The 25,888-nt window shown below is 37.6% G+C and overlaps 2 protein-coding genes across 5 annotated transcripts; both read left to right on the top strand.

Moving 5' to 3' along the window:
* Window positions 1-3,675: 3,675 nt before the first annotated feature.
* On the top strand, window positions 3,676-7,269 carry LOC132698596 (uncharacterized protein K02A2.6-like). Of its 2 annotated transcripts, XM_060664785.1 has the most exons (3): window positions 3,676-5,368; window positions 5,428-5,666; window positions 5,775-7,269. In XM_060664785.1, exon 3 carries the CDS (start codon window positions 5,972-5,974, stop codon window positions 7,034-7,036), a length of 1,065 nt encoding a protein of 354 aa, XP_060520768.1. In that variant the 5' UTR covers window positions 3,676-5,368; window positions 5,428-5,666; window positions 5,775-5,971; the 3' UTR covers window positions 7,037-7,269. The 2 variants fall into 2 exon arrangements, with proteins under 2 accessions (XP_060520768.1, XP_060520767.1); XM_060664784.1 differs by having other exon boundaries at window positions 5,428-7,269.
* A 9,960-nt stretch (window positions 7,270-17,229) lies between these two features.
* On the top strand, window positions 17,230-21,200 carry LOC132698115 (uncharacterized). Of its 3 annotated transcripts, none has more exons than XM_060663995.1 (3): window positions 17,230-17,899; window positions 17,957-18,200; window positions 18,253-21,200. In XM_060663995.1, exon 3 carries the CDS (start codon window positions 18,723-18,725, stop codon window positions 20,388-20,390), a length of 1,668 nt encoding a protein of 555 aa, XP_060519978.1. In that variant the 5' UTR covers window positions 17,230-17,899; window positions 17,957-18,200; window positions 18,253-18,722; the 3' UTR covers window positions 20,391-21,200. The 3 variants fall into 3 exon arrangements, with proteins under 3 accessions (XP_060519978.1, XP_060519979.1, XP_060519977.1); XM_060663996.1 differs by having other exon boundaries at window positions 17,957-18,720; window positions 18,775-21,200; XM_060663994.1 differs by having other exon boundaries at window positions 17,957-21,200.
* The last annotated feature ends 4,688 nt before the right edge of the window (window positions 21,201-25,888 follow it).

Raw genomic sequence — 25,888 nt, 5'->3', positions numbered from 1 at the left:
GAACAAAACTACTAAGAATGCCGGTCTCCTCAGCTTCTTGTGAAAGGAACTGGTCAACTTGGGGAATTAGTCTCACACACAACTTATCACTGCCTATTTGTCTCAATAATTAACCATGTTTATTATTTTTGTTTGTTTTGAAATAGTGTAAAAGTATTTCCAAAAAAACTTTTAAATATTATTTGTTTATTATTTTAAGTTAAAATAGAAATATGAAATATGTTTTGGTTAATTTTCTAGTTTTTATTTTTTGTTAAAATGAAGATGTGTTATCTTATTTCAATGATTATATTAAAAAAAAATCGTTTTTATTCATTTCATTGTACTTTTAAAATTAGTTTGGTCAATTTACACCAAAAAAATTGACCGGCCAATTCTACAATTTCATGAATTAGATTGAAGTATATTTAAGTAAGGCTTGTCTATTAGATATTGTTTAATCAAGAAGGTGTAGTTAGGCGCATTTCCTATGCAATTAGTCTTAACATGCCCATATCTACAGCAATTAACACACATAACTACTGGATTTACATATTTGAAGAGTGGAAATGTCAAAGGCGGTATGTGCCATTTTTTAATATATTACAATTGTCGTATGTGCCCCCGCCGCATATGTAAATTCAAACAGTTTTTTTTGAGTATCTCAAAAACATACTTTTGGCACATATCCATCCCCTTTGGCATTTCCACTGTTTATCTGTTAACCTCCCTGTCTTCAAAAGTAACAATATAATTATTAGCGCGATAACTTGAAAAGTAATTACCTCGGTAACCGCCACAACTTCAATTAAAATTTTTGTCTTTCAGTAGATGCAGTAGTTAACATGGGCATAGCTTCCATATAGAACTAATGAAAATGATTGAAGATTTCATAAACCAAAAACTGATTAACAAATTGAGATGTTCAAAATTCCATGCCCATTTTATTAGCCTATTTTCTACTCCCGTTAACATTAAGCTTATGATATTTATATTATGATAAGAAACGGGTCTTGGTCAGTTACTTCTTGCCTATTCTTCATATCAATTCAGTGTCAGATATTATCTGAAATCTTTGCCATTTTGTTGAAAGTATCTTGATTTAGTATCTTCACGATTCAGCTCACAGAGAAATAACTCCAAACCCTATTTATTAGATGAATGAAAATACTTTTGTTGACCAATGTCATGTTGATGACCAATTTTCTTAGGTAAGCATTTACTTGAAACGTAGAAGCAAAACAAATCAATAAAATACAACAAACTAAACTCATACAAATAAAAGACTCACCCACACTCACAAAATGAAAAAACTATCTGGGATACACTCAAAAATAGTAATTTCTCGCTATGCTTGTTTACAAGCCACAGACTGGAAACGGCCATATAACATTGAAAAAGTGACATTTACATGGTGCAGCAAATTACCATAATTTGGTGTATTTATTAGTTTTTCGGCAGTTCCTACTCTAATCTGAAGTGACGAGTGACATTAGCTTGTCCTAATATCTCTAAAATCTTGTTCAAAGGTTCTCTAAAAGAATTAAATGTGTACTGCAACTTATAATAAATGTGTATGTGTTTCAAATTCGAATCTCACCATTAGGATCTCGGTAACGGTAAGAGATACAGGGTGACCTAAACTAGGGCAAAGTTGCACATCGGTGAGTTCATTAATATCCTGCTTTGAAATTGAACTTATTTTTCTTGCTTCCGGAGATATGGCGGAAAATCTGAAACTTCCGGTTTTATTTTCATTTTTTTTATGTCTTCATTTTAAAACTTAACAAAAATTTGTAAGTACATTCTCATTGATCCTAATGATGAAAGTCGAATTTGAATCACCCGGTATATATATACGCCTTTTGACAGCAATAATCTGGAAAAGTGTAGAAGTTCCAACAGCAGTCCTGCACATATTTTGTACCTTTTGATTAACTTTATCAAACTACATTCAATCTGTGTGGTAATATGAATAATAAAGTTATAATGAAAAAAAAATCAAATGTGTTATCAACTCTAGATCAATGAATATTTGTATTTTGAAATAAAATAAAAATGTAGATTTTAATTTCCAGTATAGATACTTACACTGTGTAGAAGGACCAGCAGCAGCTATGTCCATATTTTGTATCTCTACATTTGCTGCATCAGACATCAAAAAATCAGAATCAGTCGCTGCAGTAGCAATATTAAGTTTTTGCAGAAGAAGTTGGATGAAATTGTAAATTGAAAAATTCAGACACTGGCAAGCTGAAAAAAGTTTAGTAAATATCTATTTAAAATATATAAGTCAGATATAACTGAAATAATTCAATATTTTATCAATATAAATAAAATAATGTAGAAAGTCACGGGGGATAAGCAAACAGGGAACTGGTGTTGGTTTAATACCTCTCCTTTCTTATAATATAATATCACTTGGAATGCAATGATAATCACAAACGACATATTTTCTGTCCACTGTGAAAACTTCGGGCCCTTTTGGTTTAACTCTATCCACTCATAACTTGAATATGTTTGGAGAGTTTTTCTGAAAACGATGCCTCATGTTGGTTCGGCTACACAGCGCGCTTAAGTTTTAGTCGAAATATCATTACTAATATTCTCTGCACGTTCTACAACAAATGGAAATACATATATAAAATTACTTATTACAAATTGCAGACCAAACACTAAAGTAAGCAAGTATTTTAACTCACTTTTCTAAATGAAACCACAAACTCAAAACATACAAAGTCAAATCAAAAATCCCATAACTATGAACATATACACGCAAAAATCGCCTAAAAAATTCTTGCAAAACGCACATCTCAAAATGGGGTGAAAAAGTCAAGGGGACTTTTGATTCATAGTGGTGCCATCTCTGGCTATTCTATTGCAAAGCGACGTCTCAAGCACCATCTCTTATTCGTCTCATTTTCAAATTAGAAATAGAGTTGTGTCAATCGTGATTGACTCGGTCACTTATTAAATCTTTTCCAATGATCGAACGAACGAATCCTGTTTGTTCGTAATGATTCGAACACATTTTTCGCTCTCGCTGCGGCCCTGACCGGTCTGAAGTGAGACGACGATCGATGGATCGACCGTACCAACACAAATCGAATTCCCCTTGCGGAATACGGTCCATTTGAATGGTTTAAGATTGAAATGCACGACAGAAACAGACCACGGAAAAGGAATGGGAGTATTATAATAATTGTAGACGAATTGCGATATCGATTGGTCGATTTGCTTATGTATTGAATTGAATATTGAATGAAATATCTATTTCCACGCAGATGTTTAATTTGAACAAATTAATGTATTACTGGAACAACCCAATATGTCGCACCAATTTTGATAAAATCATGATATAATAAAAAGCTAAAGACAGCTAACTATGATTCTAACTAAAACAAAAAATATAGACACAACAATAATTCTAATTCAAATGAATCTGAATCGGTCGTCCGGACTCTTCGGATTCAGTGCCGCTTATGATTTTGTGGTGTATTTGGCAACACCGCGGGCCGACCAAAAAGGCAGTTTCAGCCGATGTGTCCAAGAGGCAAGAACGTTTTCACGTGCGGTACCGTGGTCATACAAACAACCTGTATTTTTGTGATATTAAAGTGGAACTAATTAACTTTACTGTTTTCTTTCGAAAACCCAGTCCGCCGACATATCATTTTGGCGACAAGGAAGGAATACATTTCCGCCTACATCAAAGAGCTACGCCAGTTGGCCGAAAGCTGTGGATTCGATAACTTTGAGATTATGTTGCGTGATAGACTCGTATGCGGCGTGCGCGATGACGGGCTTCAACGACGACTGCTCGCGGAAGAAAACATTACCTTCAAAAAAAGCGCATGATATGTGCCCTGCTCACGAGGTGGCAGCACGCAGCCTTGCAATCATCAAAGAAGGCGGCGGACAATCAGCTGATGTACATGACGTAAACGCACGCGAAAAGGTAAACAAAGACCCCTCGAAGCTGAAAACAAGCGTTTCCCGAGTTTCCAAAAGGTGTTTTCGCTGCGAAGAAAAGCACTCACCAGACATGCATGTTTCTCAAAGAAAAAACATTCAAAACAAAAACCAAAAGTGAACCAACAATCTAGTGAAAGCAATTTCAAAAACGTGCCACAAAATGAGCACAGTTCGGAAGACCAGGTGTACCATTTTTCGCTTAACAATGTGAATTCGGACAGCATCACTGGTAAATATCTAGTAGACGTCCTCCTGAATAAGAAACCGATAAGAATGGAAATCGATTCGGGCGCTGGATATTCCATCATATTCAAATCAACCTTTCAAAAACTTGTCAGGGACAATCCTCCAAAAGTGAAACCATGTAACTTAATTCTACTAGATTACCAAAACCAGCTAATTTCGACAATTGGCGAGTGTTACGTGAACGTACAACGGGGACAAAAAAGTGCTACCCTTCCAGTTATTGTTACTGAAGGCAACCGGGCAAGCCTGCTTGGAAGAAACTGGTTTGGAAGGCTAGGTTTAACTATTAGAGGAATAAATCACATAAATCAGACCTTGTCAAGGAATACCCGGAAGTATTGGAGTCAACTCTAGGGAAATTCAAAGGGCCTCCCATAAGTTTTTCCTTAGATCCAAACATCAAGCCTATCGTTCTCAAAGTCCGAAAGATACCGTTCGCTTTAAAGGACAAGATTGATCGTGAATTGGATAGACTTGTCGATCAAGGTGTGCTGGAGCCAGTGACTCATCCAAAACGGGCCACTCCCATTGTTGTTGTCGCCCAGGACAATGGTGACGGAAGTACCATAAACTAGGCGTTACGTACAGACCCCTCTCCAGTTCCATCTGTTCAAAATATATTAGCAGCTCTAGCAGGTGGTAAAATATTCGCAAAACTAGACATGGCTCAAGCTTACCTGCAGTTGAGTGTAGATCAAGAAGCTGCAGACGCACAGACCATTATCACACACAAAGGACCTTTTAGGAGCAAACGCTTACAATTTGGTGTCTCCGTGGCACCCCAAATTTTCCAACGTTTCGTGGACATGAGACTCACCGGAATCCCAGGAGTTCTTCCATATTACGACGACATTCTCATAGTTGGACATTCCGAAACAGATTTGGACCGTAAAGTGCGTGAAGTACTTACCCGTTTTCGAGAAGATGGACTTAATCTACGCCGTGATAAATGCATTTTTCACACGAAATCTATAGAATTTTTAGGTTTTTAGTATTAGTGCAGAGGGAATTCGACCGACCAAAGAGAAGGTGAAAGCAATTGTTAACGCGCCTGCGCCAACCAACAAAACGGAATTGCAAGCTTTCCTCGGTTTGATAAATTTCTACCACGTTTTTCTTGAAGACAAAGCAACGATTGCTAATCCATTGCATGATCTGCTACATAAAGGTCTCTTGGCAGTGGCATGCAGAACATGAAAAACTTACTAAAGAATATCCTAATTACAGAGCCCATACTAGGACATTAAACAGCTCTTCCTTACTTGCGATGCTAGTTCATTTGGGGTTGGATGTGTCTTCAGTCAACCTGACGACTCCGGTAGAGAGGTCCCAGTGGCGTACCATAGTCGCACATTATCCTCATCAGAAAGAAATTTCTCACAACTGGACAAAGAAGCTCTCGCTATCATTGTAGGAGTTAAGAAGTTCCACGATTACCTATATGGACGAAAATTCTGCATCCGAACGTAGGTTTTTTAGCCCGAGGAAGGGAATCCCAGAAATCCTTTCACTGAGATTGTTCAGATGGACTCTGATGCTCACAGAGTATGACTACAATTTACACCAGGTTCCAGGCGCAAGAATTGGCAACGCCGACGCGCTTAGTCGTTTACCCCAGAAATTAAACACTCCAGAACCACCCAATGCACCCGATGTTTTGATGTTTGAGAACATCCCGGAAAGCGTGGTCGATGCTAAGCGTATCGCCAGTGAAACAGCCAAGGATCCAATTCTATCCAAAGTTTTACAATAGGTATGGAAAGGTTGGCCGATGGAAAGATCTAAATTCCCTGACGAATTTCAGCCTTTCTTTCAACCACAGAACGAAATAAGTTGTTACCGAAATTGTTTGCTTTGGGGAACCAGGGTCATAACACCTCCAGGAGGGAGGAAAAGTGTGATCGATCTTCTTCATTCTGGACACCCAGGCATGGTAAAAATGAAGGCTCTTGCTCGCTCATACGTTTGGTGGCCAAACCTTGACCGTGACATTGAAAATAAAATCAAAACTTGCTCCGAGTGCCAGGAAGCACGAAATATGCCTAGAAAAGCTCCGGTACATCCATGGGAATGGTCTCGTGCACCCTGGACACGACTTCACGTGGACTTTGCAGGCCCCATGAATGGTAAATCATTTTTAATTGTAATTGATTCATTCTCTAAATGGCTGGGAGTTCGTTTGGTCCCGAACACGTCAAGTGCAGCGACTATCAAAGTCATGAGGGAAAATGGTACAGCTTTTACATCCGAAGAATTTCAACAATTCCTCAAAACGAACCAGATTCGTCAAGGTTTGATCGCTTCCTACCATCCAAGCAGTAATGCACAAGCAGAACGTATGGTGCAAAATGTAAAAAATGCACTCAAGAAAATGGGGAACGAGAACGTCCAGTTAGCTTTGTCAAGATACCTACTAACTCAGCACATTACACCCCACAGCGTAACAGGTCGATCTCCAGCAGATGTCTTGATGGGACGAAAGTTAGCGACGCTTTTAGACCCTATGCAACCAGATTTCACCAAAGAAATGTCAGCCAAGCAAGAAGACAAATACTCTTCTAATGAAACCCCTCGATCTTTCCAAGAGAATGATCCGGTGTTTGTAAGGTCTTACGCTCCCGGTCAAAGGTGGTTACCGTCAACGGTAATAGAATCAACGGGACCGCTCAGCTACAAGGTGAAAACTCCCGATGGTAAAATCACACGCAGACATACCGATGAAATTCGTCCGCGTACACTCACCGAAGAGACCGGACGGTCAGAACTACGACGTTTCGCGATTCGCGGAATCCTCAGAGATTCTTCCAAGGGTCGTTATCCCTTCACCGTCTGCTGATGGGCCCTATTTAGAAGAGAACACGCCAGAGCAGGTTTCAGGGACTCCAGTTACTCCCCGGCCGGCCAGAACAAGGCGCCTTTCAAGACATTTGGAGGATTACACAACCTAGAGGAAAATCTAGGAGGGAGGAGTGTGGTGTATTTGGCAACACGGCGGGCCGACTAAAAAAGGAAGACTCAGCCGATGTGTCCAAGAAGCAACAACGTTTTCACGCGCGGTACCGTGGTCATATAAAGAACCTCTATTTTTGTGATATTAAAGTGGAAGTAATTAACTTTACTGTTTTCTTTCGGAAACCCAGTCCGTCGACATATCAGAGAATTAACGAGGTCTAGGAATATTATTGCTTTGCGGACAATTTCAGATATATTTGGCTAATTAAATCCCAGTTTTGAGTATCAAATTCCTATTTTGAATTTTAAAGAGATGTTGATTTATTTATTTTTGCTTTTTATTAGAACTAAATTCAATTAGTCTCCAACTCAAAAACTAGAGGTGATAGAAAAAAATCTGATGCTAGTTTTAGAATCAGCACATTCGGTATATCTAAATTCAGTTATTAGATCTCGGGCACGAAAAATTTTTTTTTATATTTTGTTGGCCTGTTTATTAGTTTACCTCGAAAAGCTAATTTGAGAAAACAGTGGCCAAAACTAGCAAAAAGCAATGGTGCGTGACATGTTTCTTGGAAGAAAAACAAACAAATATGTTCATTTTCCCTTTTAAATTGTAATAAGTCACTATACTGTCACAGGGTGTTTCTTAAGTAATCTAAAGTATTCAAGGAGGCGCCTTTCAAGACATTTGGAGAATTACACAACCTAGAGGAAAATCTAGGAGTGAGGAGTGTGGTGTATTTGGCAACACCCCGGGCCGACCAAAAAAGGAAGACTCGGCCGATGTGTCCAAGAGGCAACAACGTTTTCACGCGCGGTACCGTGGTCATATAAAGAACCTGTATTTTTGTGATATTCTTCACGCATTTTTAAGAAAAATTTTCAATGCACATGCCGTACGGACCCCACTGGAAGTAAAAGTCAAAAAAAGTTTTACAACACAAAACCCCTTTGCATGAATACGTTGAGTAAATTGCGTACCAAATTTCATGAGGATAGCTTAAGCGGTATTACGAATATAATGGAAACATCTTTTTCTCTCTGTTTCTGTATCCCAAAAGTGAAGACGTTTAGGACATAGGTTCATATGAAGTTTTTTTCTTAAAAAATGCCTCAAAAATCGCTTCCTTGAATATTTTAGATTACTTAAGAAACACCTTGTATAGTTTTCTCTTGAAGACCTAAAATTTACCAATTTTTAATAATTTTATATTTTATAGTGGCTCAGAAAAGAATAGCTAAATAATAAAAAAATGGTAAAATATTATTTTATGTGCGTACACATTAATGGTTTTAAATGAATAGGTATTTATGGGATATTTTTAAAGTGAAAGAAAACGATCGTTTTTGGTTATTTAAAATTACGACGATTGTTGCCTAACAACCGTTAACGATGTCGTTAAGAGTTACAAAATAACCCTCTTAATTATTGGCAATTATATCGGTACAATATTATCACACCTTTAATTCTAATTACCCTTCAGATTGTATTTAAATAAGGTAACCCTTGAAAATGCAATTTATTGTTTGTATCGATTCGTGAAAAAAGTGTGTTTGTGCTATTCAATAAACAGCGATTATCAAATTTTTGTGAGTTTCATCATGGGCAGAACCTATGGTAGAACACTTAAAAGAAACAAACGTTCTAGAGTCTTGAAGATGATCTGCGCGAAAAGAAAACTATGATAAGTGCTTTTCGGTCGATTTTCGTATTATTGCTATTGAATTTTTTATGCGTTTATTCATTATTTTATCTTCAAACTTTTTTTCAATTTTTTCGGCTGAGAACTGCTGGAGAATGTTGTTGGTTATATATTATGTTCAGCTGACTTGAATTTTAAATTATGAGGTGTTTCATCAAGACTTATGCCAAGCTTTAGTCTAAGCAGTGAAGTTTAAGAAACTGCATAGACGTGCATATATTCCGCCCTTTATTGATAAAATATTTGTTTTATTTTTATTATTATTTGTTTTGTTATTACTTTGATAATTTTTCGCATCATAAATCAATGTTTGACATTAAAGTCAAGTCATACATTTTAGATAATGTACAAAACACATTATTACAAACGTAAACTTCTTAGGCGGACCCGCTTCCTTCAAGCAAATTCATTATACATATTATTTTTGAATCAAATCAAATGCTACCATCTTTACTACAAGAGCTAAACTAACATTTGCGTCACTTGGTAACCCATGCTAAGTGCGGAATTTGTTGTACCTTTGGTTACAGAAATTAAGGGGGCTGTTTAATATTTCACCTTTAAATCAATTAATAATCTTTATTACTGCATATTTCGAGTTCAAATTTTGGAAATAAATTACCAATAGTTGTACCTACGTTTAAACAAAGTTTTAGAAAATTCTTAAAGAAAACCCGTAAAAAAATTGGTTATTTTCAATAGCTTAGAAAAAACTCCGATCTCAGTTTTTTTTTTAATTTGCCTAAAACATAGCCCACACATTTATCTTTACATTTCATTTATATTATTGCTAAAAAATTTAGCGGCTTTTGAGCTTTAGCGCCAAATCGAAACCTTTAACCCAACTGGTTGTCAAGTCCCAACGATTCAGATTTCGCTAGTTTTTACAAATTTGCCAAAAACACGCTTAATTTTAGGAAGCCCGATTTGGGTTTCCTAATTCGGCACCGGGCTTCGCAACGCCTATAAATACCTATAAATTATTCCTGATGTAATCGTAAAAAAATATTTGGATTTACGCATGTGACCAAGCTAAAAATAATTTATTTTTCTTAAGTTGTACAATGCATGAGTGTAAAAAATACCGTGATTTAGTATAGTTGGCAGATATTATAGTATGCAGGGTGTACCAAGAATGTGAGAAATTTTCCCGAAGGCGGCCTATGGTTTTTCGAAAGTTCCATAGTGGTCCGCAGGGATTTTTTTTATATATCCGGAAACAATAGTAATGATCCCGAGATCTTGTTATTTCACCGATCCGATCGCAAAACCTGTGGACATTCCGCTTTCTCCACTGTCTTAAACAACCCAGGTAAACTCAGTCCCCTTCGCTGCTATAAGCCCACAGGGGGCAGCGCTCAAAGCAATCCGTCGGAGATCTGCAATCGCTGCATCTGTCATCGTACACCCTAGCACCGAGCACCGTAGCGGGCATGAGCGAACTAATTCGTAGTTGTAAAAATGAAAAGAATACCGTATAGGTAAACGGTTCGATACATTCAATATGAAGTCTGAGTATTGGACTAAAACACCATAGGCGTAAAACTGGACTTACACAGTTATATTAACCATTAAATTATGGATCGATCCGTAGGTTCGAACCAGATTAAAATATGCAAATTTAATGGAATAATGATAACAAACATATGTCGTTGAACCTCCGATCGGCGAAATCACGATCGAAGAAATGTTATGTTTAAAGCCACCACGGTATTCGCTACCGAGTCTGTAGAGGTATTCCCGAATTATTTCCGGAGTGCTAACATAACTTTTGGTTGAGTGCGGTTGGTGCGCTTGGTCATTTACAATTGGTTCGTTTAGGGCGTAAGTAGTATAAAAGTACACTATAGTCCACCCCCACTCCTCTCCCTTTTTGTAGGCGTGTCCTCCTTCCCCACGACTCTCTAGCTCCTCCCCCTTTACCCATAAACCCTTGAAATTGGCCCCCATTGGATAAGCAACCAGAAATGTGGGGTTTAATCAATCCCCCTCCTCTAGTTTGCGATGGCGGCGAAGCCAATCAGAGCCCAGATATTTTCCCACCCGTAAGAAAAGCAATGGCGTCAATGAGACTTGATCATATTGTTCGCGTCACATCTGCACCCTCTAGCGGTTCGAATGTAAACTAGTGTCCCCTCTTGAAATAAGATTTTCTTTAATAAGGTAACCCCACCTAGTGAATATTGACCAAAGCATTTATTTTAAAAACATATAGTTCTGCGAATGTTACCCTCGCGGGTACAAACTGTACTTTTTACTATTGCGCACAAAGGACAGGGGAAATAAAGACGAAAAGTGTTGGATTTCTTTTTTCGGAACTGGAAGCTGGCAGGCACCACCAATAATATCTCCAAAAACAAAAACATGGTTAAAATTTTCATTAATAAAGTAGGATATTAGAAACCATATACATTATTAATTTACTAAGCCATCTACCGTGCGTTAACTTCATACATATTTCCGCATTCTTCTGTTTTAAGGTATCGTGAAATATTTGACTATTTATCTGGGAAAAGTTCATATGTCGAAAATATTATGTGTATGTGGCCGTGGTAGGTTTTTTTGCTATTATGATTTTATTTTTATTATTTAATATTTACAAAATTAATTTATCTATCTTATTGATGATTTTGGTTTTCTTTGCTATTTTATTATTTGTTTTTATTATTTAATATTTTCAAAATTAATTTATCTATCTTATTAATGATTTTAAGATATCGCAGTCAACTTTACTATTTCATCAATTTCTTTTATTTATTGCTGATCTTTGAGGATAGTGTACATACTTTTTTTTTCGTAACTTATCTGTATCTACCCTTTAATTTCCTATCAACCCATGAAACAAACTCGAAAGGCATCCTAACTAAAAAGTCATATACTTTAAAGCTGCTGCGACTACTACATTAAAGTGTGTTTCTATGGCAATCTCAACAACAATGAAATCTGGACGCTTATACTAAATACTGTAATACTCTTCTCTGCTAACGCTCTAGGAGACGCTATTTCAACCCCGTTCAAAGAAAAACTTCTACAGCCCAAATAACCTCTCTGAACCACACTTAAGCGCATCACTCTTTCACTGTCTTGCAGCCTTCAGATTAATATTCCGTACTAACTACGTATGCCATACACGAAACGTTCTCTTTTCTAATTTTTTTTCTATGCGCTACATTAACGAACAGGATCTGAACTTTTCTGTCTGTGTATTTTGTTAGCCACCTTAAAAAAATTAAAAAAAAAAGGTATGCGAACCTAGAGGATATTTTCCATATTTTTCACAAATGGTGACAACAATTAATGCAAGTATTATTTGTAATAATAACATCGATTTTTTTAATTCTAACTTTTCTCATAGAGCTTCCCTTTAGTCTATATCTCTTCTTTAACTAAATCCCCGCCTTTTTGAAAAATAAACCTCTAAAAATAGTTATTTTTCTCTAATATAAAGTTATACGTTTTCCGCAATGTGTGTGAATATTTTTGCTAGAGCATTTAGTTACTCAGTACATGTACTAATCAATATTTTAAAAATATAATTCTAATGATACGTGTTTACGATTTGAAGATATCGAAACTTTTCCCAGTTTTATAAATGAGAGCTCACTGCCAAACTACCAAACATCACAGTACAAACTACCGTACTACGCCTCCCCTTGGACAAAATGAGGTTAGTCAGCGTCATTAATTCTACCTGCGTTAACGAATAGCGTATTGTTAAGTAAGGTTTAATACGCAGAAAATTTAAGTAACAAATAATTGAAACGAAACTCACCAACATCATAAATTATTTAAAAAAATTAGAACAATAAATTTTACTATTATTTTTAATGCAGTGACACAACGATTTTCTAGTTCTGAATTTGATCCGGGTATATGACCATAGTTTACTCCCACTCTAAAAGCCATGCAGTCTAAGGAATCAGATTTATTGAACGCCCATTTTGTGTATTATGTTCAAAACAGACACCCTCTGAGCTTACGACTACAGCTACCAGCTACTACTTTCACTACTATTAACAAAAAAAATAGGTGGAATTTCTATAATACGTGCAAAGTTTATGTGAAACTGAGTGGAAGACAGAGTAATGCAACAATATGTTCCTAAACATATTTCCATAGAATTCCGTAAGAGCTTTCCTCCAAGTTTTCTCATTTAGTCAGTCAAAGCATCAAATGGGAAATTCCAATCCAACTTATGTAGTGGTGGAAATATATCAATCGCCTACGTTACCGATGGTACCCGACTGAAGCTTCTCCGTCTTCTTTACGCCACATGCCGACTTAAAAAGATACTGGTCTACGTCTCAATATTCCTGTTAAAAAAAGAGAGGTTCTATATTGCCATAAATATGTTTTTTCAAAATTTTACCGGAATGGTTCGTGATTCCTTATATATGCCGTGTTGGCAGCAATGTGGCGACGACTACGCTTAAACTTTCCATATCTCGTGTCCCCATGACTGGTCTGTTTCATATATGAAAGCTCACCTTGCACGGGTTTGAACCTCCTTTAAAAAAAAAACAGGCAAGACTTGTACTTATCATATCAAAGTAATATGAGGAACTTATATTTTATGCCAAAACTTATTTCATCACCTCCAAAGGGGAGTAGGGGTTCCTAAAGTATGGTTCATTTTTTAATTTAATGAAAAAAAGTGACATAATTACTCGACGTAACTCGATCCGGATCGTTAACGCGTCTCAAGATGGGGTTTAGAGATGCTGTGGTCATTAACTTGATTCACTAATCCCAGTACATACTGAAACCCCTTATTTCCAAAATAAAAAAAATTGTTAACTGTTAACACACAAAAAAAAAACTATTTTCTCACCAATTATATTTCTCGGGTCGTTTTCAGAATTTGTCCAACGTAGACTCCCAAGAGGATAGGTCGGCAATTTCGAAAAATGTTCATGTCTCGTCGCTATGCATTTGTACACGAAGCAGGGCTGGATTAATAGCAATTATATTCTTGTCAGTCAACATACAGCCGCCGATTGAATTCTCGGATTCTGCTTTACTAGTTGCCATGGTCTGTCAAATATGTTACTTAAAAAATTGTATATTTTTTTTACAAATAATATACCTTTCCTAAAATAATTCCGCCTTTATCAAGTTGGACAAGGGCACGTCTACCTGCTTTGAAAAGCGCGGCGTATGTATCTTCCAAAATGATCCGAATCGTTAACCTTTAGAGGTTCGACGAATACAATGTTCATTCAACCAGGCATTCCGCGATGGCAGTTTTGAAAATTTTTGATTCCTCGTTATGCAAATCTAAACGGAGCAAGCTCGGATTGTCAGCAAATACACAACTCGCCGATTTAATTCTGAGATGTTGCTTCACGAGTTACCATGATCTGTCAAATATTTTAATTAAAAAAAATCTATTATTTAGCAACAATATACCTTTTTAAAAATAATTTCGTCTTTTTCAAGTTCAACAGGACACGTGTGTTCGTTTCGAAAGGTTTCGTAGTCTGTAGCTCTGTCGAATTCTCCAAAATTCGTTAAACCTTCAGATATTTTCAAAATTTGTCCAACGCAGACTTCCACTCACGCAGTTTCGAAAACTTTCAAGTCTCCCCGCCATGCATTTGTACACGAAGCAGGGTTGGGCTATCAGCAAACAGCACATCCGTAATTTTTCTTCTCGGATTCTGCTTGACGAGCTACATCGATCTGTCAAATATTTAGCGTAAAACAAAATTATCTATTACTTTTACCAAAAATGAAGTACCTTTTTTCCTTAGAATAGTTCGTCCTTTTCGAGCTCAGAAGGTTTCGTAGTCTGTAGCTCTGTCGAATTCACCAAAATTCGTTAAACCTTCAGATATTTTCAAAATTTGTCCAACGCAGCCTTCCACGCACGCACGCAATTTCGAAAACTTTCAGGTCTCCCCGCCATGCATTTGTACACGAAGCAGGGCTGGACTATCAGCAAACAGCACCCCCCGTCACTTTTCTTCTCAGATTCTGCTTGACGAATTACATCGATCTGTCAAATATTTAATGTAAAACAATCTTATCTATTACTTTTACCCCAATATTAAGTACCTATTCAAAATAGTAGCGCATTTTCGAGTTCGAAAGATTTCGTAGCCTATAGCCCTGCCGAAATGTCATTGCATTTGTACACGAAGCAGGGTCGGATTGTCAGCAAACAGCACAAGCGTCACTTTTCTTCTCGGTTTCTGCTTGACGAATTACATCGATCTGTGGAATATTTAGCGTAAAAAAAAATTATCTATTACTTTTACCAAAAATGAAGTACCTTTTTTCTTTAAAATAGTACGTCCTTTTCGAGTTCGGAAGGTTTCGTAGTCTATATCGTCTGCCAATTGTCCAAAATCGTTGAACTTTCAGTAATTTTCAAAATTCGCCCCAACGCAGCCTTCCACGCACGCACGCAGTTTCGAAATCTTTCAGGTCTTCCCGCTATGCAATTGTACACGAAGCAGGGTCGGATTGTCAGCAAACAGCACCCCCCTCCCACGTCACTTTTCTTCTCGGATTCTGCTTTACTAGTTGCCATGGTCTGTCGAATATTTAGCGTAAAAAAATTATCTATTACTTTTACCAGAAATGAAGTACCTTTTTTCTTTAAAATAGTTCGTCCTTTTCGAGTTTGAAAGGTTTCGTAGCCTATAGCCCTGCCGAAATGTCATTGCATTTGTACACGAAGCAGGGTCGGATTGTCAGCTAACACCACAAGCGTCACTTTTCTTCTCGGTTTCTGCTTGACGAATTACATCGATCTGTCAAATATTTAATAAAAACAATATCTATTTTACCAAAAATACGTGCTCTTCTAAGATAAATTAGCTCTTTTCGAGTTTAAGCGGACACGTATCGTCAGCTGTAGGATGTTTTATTATTATATTTTCCAGGGTCTATAAATTAATAAACAACAGAAGCTTCGGAATACAAAAATTTTAAACTTAAAAAGTTCTAACCCCTAAAACCGTATTTTCAATACGCTGGCGGACGTATGACAATCCCCAAAAATTACCATATTTAAATTGTTACTATTGACATATTTCTATTCCGAACTTCACTCAATACATGCAAAATAAAAACTAGCGAATGTTATTTTTTATCTCCGATGGGTGGATGATTGAGAAATGTTTAAGTAAATCTACCTTTCTGTCTCTCTTTTTCTATATAGGTAACTCATTCTCTCTATCTGTTACTTTCCATAATCCGAATATACACTTGGTCCCCAAAAATCTTGTAAAATTTTATCTGCTTAACTTCTTCGCGTTGTTCATATGGCTGAATTTTTTGGGAGATATATCGTGCGTTATTTCTATTAAAATTCTGTTTCCTTTTTACCCACTTCAAAAACGTAAGCGAGCATTTTTGGTTGTTTTATTAAACAAAAATGGATACTAAACAAGATCCGTATCTCCGACCTCAGCCTCCTTTGATCACTCCCCAATTTTTTTTTTAATTAAGTATAGAAACCTCGTCGAACATATACATAATACTAGGTCAAAATGTTACGCGGTTACTCATTAAAGTCGCAATTCCGAAAGCTTCTTACCTATCTTTTTCCAGTCTTTTTTGTTTTATTTATCCGTATATGAAATACACAATGAACACATAACTTACACTCGTTGGCGATATTGCATTAAGCAACAAACGTGGATAACAGAAACAAACCCTTAACACAAACGCTTCTTTGAACTTCGACTGACACGTGAAACAACTCGCATTCATACGAAAGGCAGGTAAACCAAGCAGGTCAAATTTAAGCTACCCTCCAGTGTAGTCGTAGGTTCGGGCATAGTAAATAACGAATACAACAAAGCGGTAATTTTTAATAATTTAATTTGCATTTTATTTAACTTAAGTTGTTTTGTAGAAAATGTGACATTTCTACAATTAATCAATATACTACGACTACTTTTCCGCTTAATTACTACTTTGAGAAACAAAAGAAAACGTTAGATTCCATTCAAACTTTTTCGGTTTTCATAATATCTCGCATTTATTTAGAAGCTAATGGCCTGTGGCCATTAACCAGACGTTTCCAAAGGCTGGTTTGATATTATGTATATAAATCTTAACAAACAGGTTTCGACAGGTCCGACACAGATATGGACCATTTTGCTTCTTTAAACAGGAATGTTTATTTCGCATTGTGATCGAACAATTATTTTTGGTGACGCAAAGTATAACATACTGACAAAATGAAATTACGGAGTGTCTATATATATATATATATATATATATATATATATATATATATATATATATATATATATATATATATATATATATATATATATATATATATATATATATATACAGGGAGGGATGTGGTTGAAGTAATGCGGGGTGATGATGCACTCTCCCTCATCGAACATTTAGATTCTGGTTTCGTTTAAAGATTTTTTTTTGAGCTTTTGTTCGCGTCGAAGGAAATGCGACGATAAACTCGATATCGAAGGAAACGCATGCGGTAAGAATATCAAACCATTTCTTGTGTCGCAGGAAAACACGTATGCCGTTCCTAAGCGGTCTAATATGAAAGTCTCGTTTAAAACATTTTTTTTTTGCGGCGAAGGCAGGCGACGCGATGATCTCACCCGCCAAAGTTTCGTTTAAACATTTCGCAAAGCGATGATGTCATGCAGCCGCTGCCGCACACCGGCGACGCGACCACGCTGCCATGCAGCGGGCGATGATGTCATCCAGTCGTCAAACGCGACGGTGGCGGTACGCCTGAGTCATCGCACACGATCGCGCTGCAATTTACAGTCACGCCGCGACCAACGGTCGAGTTTCGAAACGAAGCGGCCCCATACGACGACGGTTTGGTTAGGTTAGGTCGCTAACTACGACCAATTTTATCAGCGGGTCGCGTTATATTGCGCAATTCTCGCCAACACAAATCTTAATTATTCTGAAGGAACGTTCTCGAATGTAATTTTAAATTCATTACCCCAGAAAAATTGGCTTAATTAACAAGTGACCGCCGCCATAGTGAGACTTCATTCTTTGGATTTTTGTTTGTGTTTCACCACTTAAAAAAGGTAAGTGTCAAGTAGAGATCTGGAACAGTTGGAGAGTGAGACGCCTATTCCTCGCAGCAAATAAAAATGTTCACCTGCGAATATTGCAACCGCTCGTTCAGCCGTAAAGACCACCTGGCGAGGCACGGGGATTGTCGCGCAGCAGTACAAATTTGTGACGTTTGCGGCGGGATATACAAATCCGAGGGGGCTCTCCGACGCCATAAACGCGAGAAGCTTGAGGTTCCCAAGGCGAAAAGACCCGCCGCCGCCCCTATTGTTGCAGACGAACCCAAGCGCCCGAGACTTGACCTACCGGAAGGTAAGGATTTTTGATTTTAAATCCCATACAATTCTCATATTGTATTTTATAGCTTCGACATCATCATCATCACCATCATCCACGCGCCATTGTACGCAGTGTAACTTGACCATTCCTGCAATGAGATGGCAAGGACACTTGCGTACTTTGGCTCACCGCCAAAAATGCAGCGTGGTGCAGGAGCCAGGAGTAGAAATGATACAGACCTCCTTCCGTAACCGCATAGTTACATACCGTCTGGCGTCCACCGTTAACCCTACCGACGTTAAGGGCTTCTTGGACCACCTTAGGTCCAAAATCCTTACGTTGGTAGAGTCGAACGTCCGACGCTACGACAACGTAAAAGTCGGTATGGAGCTATTCGGAAACTTCCTCTTGCAGACGAAGGAACAAGAGTAGGTCAAGTCCTTCAATACCAAATATCGGCTGGTGAGCGGAAACACCGATCTGGAGGAGCTGTACGTCCAGTTCGTCGACATCTTGGCTACCAAAGCGTCCGAGGTTCAGGAAAGGGACAGCGGTATGATTCATAAAAATGTATATTTCCGAACTAATTTCTTTCTCTTTTTTACAGGCTGGGCGTTGCAGGAACTCCTCCATTTAGAAATAGGGATTAACAAGTACAATCCTCTAAGGGCGTCGTCCTATGTTAGCCTGCCCAAGGAAATCGAAGCCAAAAAAGCTGTTTTGAACTTGCAAAATACGGACGAAAAATGCTTTATGTGGTTGATCTTGGCTGCTCTTCACCCAATTCACTGGACAAATAACGCTAACAGGGTCAATAACTATGTAGAGTTTCAGAACGAGCTGGATTTTACAGGTATCGATTTTCCCGTTAAACTTAAGGACATATCCACTTTTGAACGACTTAATGAAATTTCGGTCAATGTCTATGGCCTCGAGAGAGTCTATAACAAAGTCCGTAATGATGTTGAGGTCGTTGGTCCTTTGCATTTTACTGAATCTCGTAAAGAGAGACATGTAAACCTCTTTTTAATTAGTAATGACTATGGAGAAAATCATTATTGTTTAATAAGAAGTATGTCTCGGTTGGTTTCAAAACAATTAACTAAAAGGTCCACCACAAAGTTTTTATGCGATGGTTGTTTGGTTTATTTTTATAACGAAGAAAAACTAAAGCGTCATAAAGAACACGACTGCACTCACATTTTCATCAAACTTCCGACCACCGAATTGCGCAAGGATAAATACGGTAAAGATGTTCCCGCAAATAAGCTGAAATTTGAAGAATTTGAAAAGAAATTAAAAGTGCCTTTTGTTGTGTACGCGGACTTTGAAACAGTCATGACTCCTTTACAGGTGGAAGGCGAACCGAATCCCGACAAATCGTTTACCGTCAAAACTCATATTCACGAGCCTTACTCTTTCGCCTACTATGTCAAATGTGACTTTGACGATTCCCAGTCTACTTTTAAACAGTACAGAGGTCGGGGCGCACGCAAAATTTTCATTGAATGGTTGGAGAGAGACTGCAAAGCGCTCTGCAACAAGTTCATGAAAACTTCCGTGCCCATGACCACTCTATCGTTTGAACAAGAGACCGGCTTTCGAAACGCTGCGGCTTGTCACATTTGCGAGAAGCCATTTAATGCAGAGGACGAAAAAGTAAGGGATCATTGTCATATGACGGGCGAATTTCGAGGTGCGGCTCACTCCACTTGCAACTTGAATTTCAAAGTTCCGCGGCACATCCCTGTCTTTTTTCACCATTTAGGTTTCGACAGTCATCTATTTGTAAAATTTATGGCTGAAGAAGGGGAAAAGATCGATGTCATCGCCCAAAACAAGGAACGTTACATTTCCTTTACGAAAAATGTCCTAGTCGATAACATTGAGTCGGAGAAAGGAGGCAAAGGGAAAAGGGTATTTTTAAAACTCCGATTTTTAGATTCATTTCGATTTATGGCATCCAGTTTGGACAGATTGAGTCGAAATTTGAACGATAGTCAGTGTCGGGAAGTCAAAAAATTTTTTAAAAATGAACAAGAATTTCAACTTATTCGACAGAAGGGCGTTTTTCCATATACGTATCTAGATTCTTTTTCAAAATTAGACGAAACCAAACTGCCATCGCACGAGGACTTTTATGACTCCATGCGAAAGAGCAACATAACCAGGGAGGATTACAAGCGTGCCTGGACTGTGGCGGATATTCAGATATTTATTTAAAATCCGACGTTTTACTTTTAGCCGATATTTTTGAAAACTTCAGAGAGGTGTGTCTGAAAACGTACGGTCTGGACCCGAGTCAGTTTTATACGACACCGGGTCTATCATGGACGAGCGCCCTTAAGGCGACAAAGGTCGAACTGGACCTGTTGACCGACGTGGACATGATACACTTCTTGAAGCACGGTATCCGCGGAGGAGTCAGTCAGTGTAGTGTGAGAAAGGCCGCGGCTAATAATAAATTTTTACCTAATTACGACCCTTCCAAACCTACCTCTTACGTCATTTACTTGGACGCTACCAATTTATACGGGGCGGCCATGTCACAATACCTCCCAACGGGAAACTTCGAGTGGTTGGAGGAGGGCAAAATTCAAAATTTAGATATTACGCGTATCCCCAACGATTCACCTAGGGGCTATATTTTCGAAGTAGATTTGGACTATCCGAAAGTGCTGCATGACGCACACAACGAACTGCCTTTTTGCCCGGAAATGTCGCCATATTTAGCGAAAATATAGTCGCTCACCAGATGGAAAGGACTAAAGTCGTATATGATAAGCCTATTTACGCCGGATTTTGCATTTTGGACATATCCAAGACTCTCATATACGACTTTTTTTACGGCTATCTAAAGGCTAAGTACGGCTACAAAGCCGTCTTACTCTACACCGATACCGACAGCCTCGTTGTCCAAATTTTTTGCGAAAATTTCTACGAAGATATGAAAGAAAATTTGGACCAATTCGATACGTCTAATTACTCGGAGAACAACCAACACGGCATTCCTGTAAACAAGTCCGTTCTTGGTAAAATGAAGGACGAGTACACAGGACGGCCGTTGTGGGAATTCTTGGGTACGGGAGCGAAAGCTTATTGCGTAAATGTGGACGGCAACGAGTTGACCAAAAAGGCCAAGGGCGTTGCTGACTCGGTCAGCCAGCGCGAACTTAGTCTCGACGACTATAAGCGCGCTGTCGACGAGGAAGGCACGCTAATCTTGCGCCAAATGTCTTCGTTTCGCTCACATTTACATGATATGTACGTCGAACTGAAAAATAAGGTGGCGTTGTCTTACGCGGATGACAAACGACATCTTATACCCGGTTCAGAGTGAGTACACGCTAGCTTGGGGCCATCGAAATTTGGTTGGTTCAAAGGACAGCGGGAAAATCACTGACTGATCGACCACATACCAAGCAGATATTTCTTTTGGCAAACTAATATGTTACGATTCCTTTAGATGATTGTAGTTTATATTTGTGTTTAATTTATGTATCTATTTATGTCCATATATGCTATTTATATATACATAACGTTCGAATATATTTATTAATATGTGTCTATCCTGATGGGGTTTTGTATATGATTAATAAAACAATTTGTTCGATATTAGTGTCATTAAACGTCTTTTTTCCTGTTGCATTTTATTTAATCCGCAAAAAAAAAATGTTGTCAATAAATTATTATATTTTACGCGACCTTGACGACCTTTTATTAGTTGAATTCTCTTATCGTTGCCGCCGCCGCGAAATCGTCGTCGTCTGAAAAATACGCTTCCACTTCTAAAATTTCATAGTATTTATAAAGGTTTTTCGTATAGTCTGTAAAAAGTAAGTTATCTGGTGGATAATACTTTAATATAGTTTTAATTATTGATTCGAGCTCTTCGATCTTTGAGATACTACTGTGAACAATTTTTAATCGAGCAAATGTTATAGCCGTTTTCGATATCAGAAAGCGAACGGTGTTTAATGTAAAGTTAATTTGATCTAAAACATTTCGAGCTTTTAGGAAATCGCTAAAATTAACAATAGTCGCATTGAGTGTTTGAATCACTAAATTCATTTCCTTATATATTACTTCTTGATTATGTTTTATCAATGAAACAGTTCGATTATAATTTTGAATTACTTTTGTAGTGATAGAGATTTCCTTGTTTAACTTACTAATAACTTCAATTTGTCCATTTTGCAGGTCAGATATTGCTTTATTGTAGAAAATTGCGTCGTTTGCGTCTAGGTTTCCCGTAATACTTTTTATTATCGTACCTAAACCGTTAATTATACCACGTTTTTCTTTATATTGTGGGCGGAGAGAGTTTAGTTTTTGTTCTGCCGAAATTAATTGAAAGTTTACTGTTTAATCGAAGTTTGAAAGTTCGAAAAGGTATTCGTGTTTTTGCATGCTGATAGAAATATTGTCATAAATATTTCTTATTTTTTCAATTTCTAATTTAACTGGGTCGAGATCGTAATAGTGAATAAAGGAATGTTGTCTTACTTTTATTCTTGCGGTTCCTATCTTATAGGGAAGAATTCCCGGGTTTTTGTCTAGGTTCGTTATCGTCAGTTCCTTGGCTGTCATTGTTCCTATCAGGTTGCACCTGTAACAATTTTTTCTGATTAGCCTTTGGTCTCTTTAGGGATTGCTTATGAAATACTTTCTTACTAGTTTTAATTTTTATTTTTCGGTCCTGGAGGACTTTGTCTTTAACGAATTTTGGTGTTAACTTGTTACGAATATTGGAGGTTAGTTTTTTGTAAACGTCCGCGTCCGCTTTGTACGGAAGAGGGTCTTGTCTATTTTCGTTCTGTTTTTCGATCACGCGTTCTTTATGATTAATTAATTGTTCATTTAGTTTTTTGTAAATTTCTTTAGTCAACTCGCGATATTCGTGTACATAATTATTAACTAGTTTTTCGTTTAGATTTATAGAATTATTGTATCCTAATATTGCAAAGGGCATCTGATTTAAAATGTCGGCCTTGCCTTTATTTTTGGTTATAATTATTCTTAAGTGTTCGATGATAGTAGAATGAAATCTTTCGATTGGTCCATTTGATTAAGGGTTACTAGGTGTTACATAATGGACATTAATATCATGTGTTTTAAAAAATTCTTGAACAACGGAATTTTTCAATTCAGTACCGTTATCCATAACAACTAGGAATGGTAGACCGTGATGAGTCATGAAAGTTAGAAATGCACGGACTACTTCTATGCCGGATAACCCCACTAAAGGATAAGCCTGGGCGTATTTGGAGAAGGTATCGATAATCGTTAGAAATTTTTGACCGTGGGCTTGAAATGTGTCTGCATGTACGATTTCGAAAGGTTTCGATGGGGTCGGAGTCACCATAAGCTTTTGTTTGGGGGGATTGCGATCATATTTATTAATTTGGCATATTTCGCAAGAGTTTACGTATTCATTTAACATGGTTTTTAATTCCTGGCCAATAATATGTCCGTCTAATTCGAGTTTCGGTTTCAACAACTCCACGATGGTTTGTTTTGCCTTCATGGAATTTTTGAATAGTTTCTGTTTGGGCATCTTTCTCAACAACGTCTTCTAAAACGGTGTTACATTTCACAAGTTTGAAAGCAGAATTTTTAAAGGTATTTTTTAGAATATTACAAATTTCAGGGATATGGGTTTCGTTTTTGAAATGTAGCGCATACAAAAATTTTGGTTGAATAAAGTTTTTGAAAAATTGTATAATATCGTTTTCTAGGTTCATTTCCGATATTTGCACGAAGTGTCGAATTTTTGTCGGAAAAATCTGCTTCTTTTTCGGATTGGCCGGTGAATGGTGGACAAAATCAATAACTATTTGATGATCGAACATATTGAGTGGTTTTTCTGAAATTGGTATGCCTAGAATTGGCTCTTCGTGGCTGGTATGTCTGGTGTTGTCATCCTGTGAGTGGTCTTCTTCGGTATTGGGCGTGAATTCTATGTTAAGTGGATTTTGATTGGTCGGGTCATTATTTTCGCTTTCTCTTACGTCTTCTATACAGGGTGCTTCGTCAATATTGCCTACGATTGATTCGTTATCTCGATCGGGTTTTTTGGACATCTTATCGTTAAAATCTTCCATGTACTTAAATAATTCCTTGGTGTGTATTTCAATACGGGATAGTGCATCCGCATTGGTATTGTTTTTGCCTTTTTTATAAACAACTTCGTAATCGTATTCTTCCAGTTTTAATCTCCAGCGGACTAACCGTGAATTCGGTTCCTTTAGTGACATAAGCCACTGCAGTAGTTTGTGGTCTGTAACGATTTTGAATTTTCGCCAATATAAATATGGCCGAAAATATTTTGTCGCCCAAACTATCGCGAGGAGCTCTTTCTCGGTTGTTGAGTAATTTTGTTCCGATTCGTTCAGTGTTCTTGATGCAAAGGAGACAGGTTTGTCGTTACCTGTCGGTCCTTGAGATAATATGGCTCCGGACGGCTAAATTACTGGCATCTGTCGTAAGGACAAAATCCTTGGTAAAGTCTGGGTATTGCAGTATCGGTTCATTTGTTAGTAGGTTTTTGCAGCGTTCAATACAAGCGATGAATTCCGGGGTGTGTTCTATTTTGGCGTCCTTTTTTAAACACATCGTCAAAGGCTTAGTAATTTTTGCAAAGTCTCGTATAAATTTTCGGTAATATCCCAAGAGTCCTAGAAATCCTTTTATTTCCTTTGTTGATTTCGGTAATGGATACTTCCTTATTGCCAAAATTTTGTCGGGATTGGGTTTTACTCCGTCAGGTGTCACGATGTGGCCTAGATATGCCACTTCTGTTTTCAGGAATTCCGATTTGTCAAGTTGTATTTTGAAGTTGGTGTCTCTTAGACGCTGAAATACCTTTTTTAAGTTGACAAGGTGCTCCTGGAGTGAAGTTGAAAATATAATGATGTCATCTAGGTACACCAAACATATCTCATTTTGTAGCCTTCTGAGTATGTTGTCCATAACTCGCTGGAATGTCGCAGGGGCGTTTCGGAGTCCGAACGGCATCCGTAGATACTCGTAGTGGCCATTCTCCACGTTGAAAGCTGTTTTGGCGACGTCTTCCGGGTTCATCTCTATTTGATGCAAACCACTGGCCAAATCGAGGGTTGTAAAATAGGTGCACCTTCCTAATTTGGTGGTCAGTGCGTATAATTTTTTCAATATCTACTTTCTGTTTTTCATTAAAAGATGTGACATCAACGTGGTAAAGTTCGTAGTTATTTTCGTCAAAAGGAATCACTTTTAAGAGACTTGTCAATATAATTGTCACTTCCTTGTCCGTTTTATTTAATATTTCGACTAAAGCTAATCTATTCTTTACAACAGGTAATGTTTCAGGTATTTCGCAGTTTTGAATATTTTGATGGGGGACGATGACATCACCACCTGTTTCATTTACCGGTACTTTCGTAACGACTCGTGTATGGGGTTTTATTTTTAGTTTAAATGAAATATTTTGATTTGAATTTTGATACTTTATTGGTATCTTTGAACAACGTGTAGTTAGGATAGAGTTAACGAAATCGAGTTGCGCATTTAACAGTTTTAGGTTATCTAATCCAATTAATTACACATTGTGGAAGTTAAAAAGATAAAATTTCAATGTTTCTTTTTGGTTGAACTCAGGAAATATTGGAATTTCGCAACAATAATCGTGTGATGAGGTTTGAAAGATGGTCGAAACTGTAAAAGGTTCATGGAAAATGCGA

The sequence above is a fragment of the Cylas formicarius genome, unplaced genomic scaffold (genome assembly GCF_029955315.1).
Source record: "Cylas formicarius isolate icCylForm1 unplaced genomic scaffold, icCylForm1.1 PGA_scaffold_2__14_contigs__length_35257938, whole genome shotgun sequence".
NCBI lineage: Eukaryota > Metazoa > Arthropoda > Insecta > Coleoptera > Brentidae > Cylas > Cylas formicarius.
This window is presented reverse-complemented; position numbering and strand designations above follow the sequence as displayed.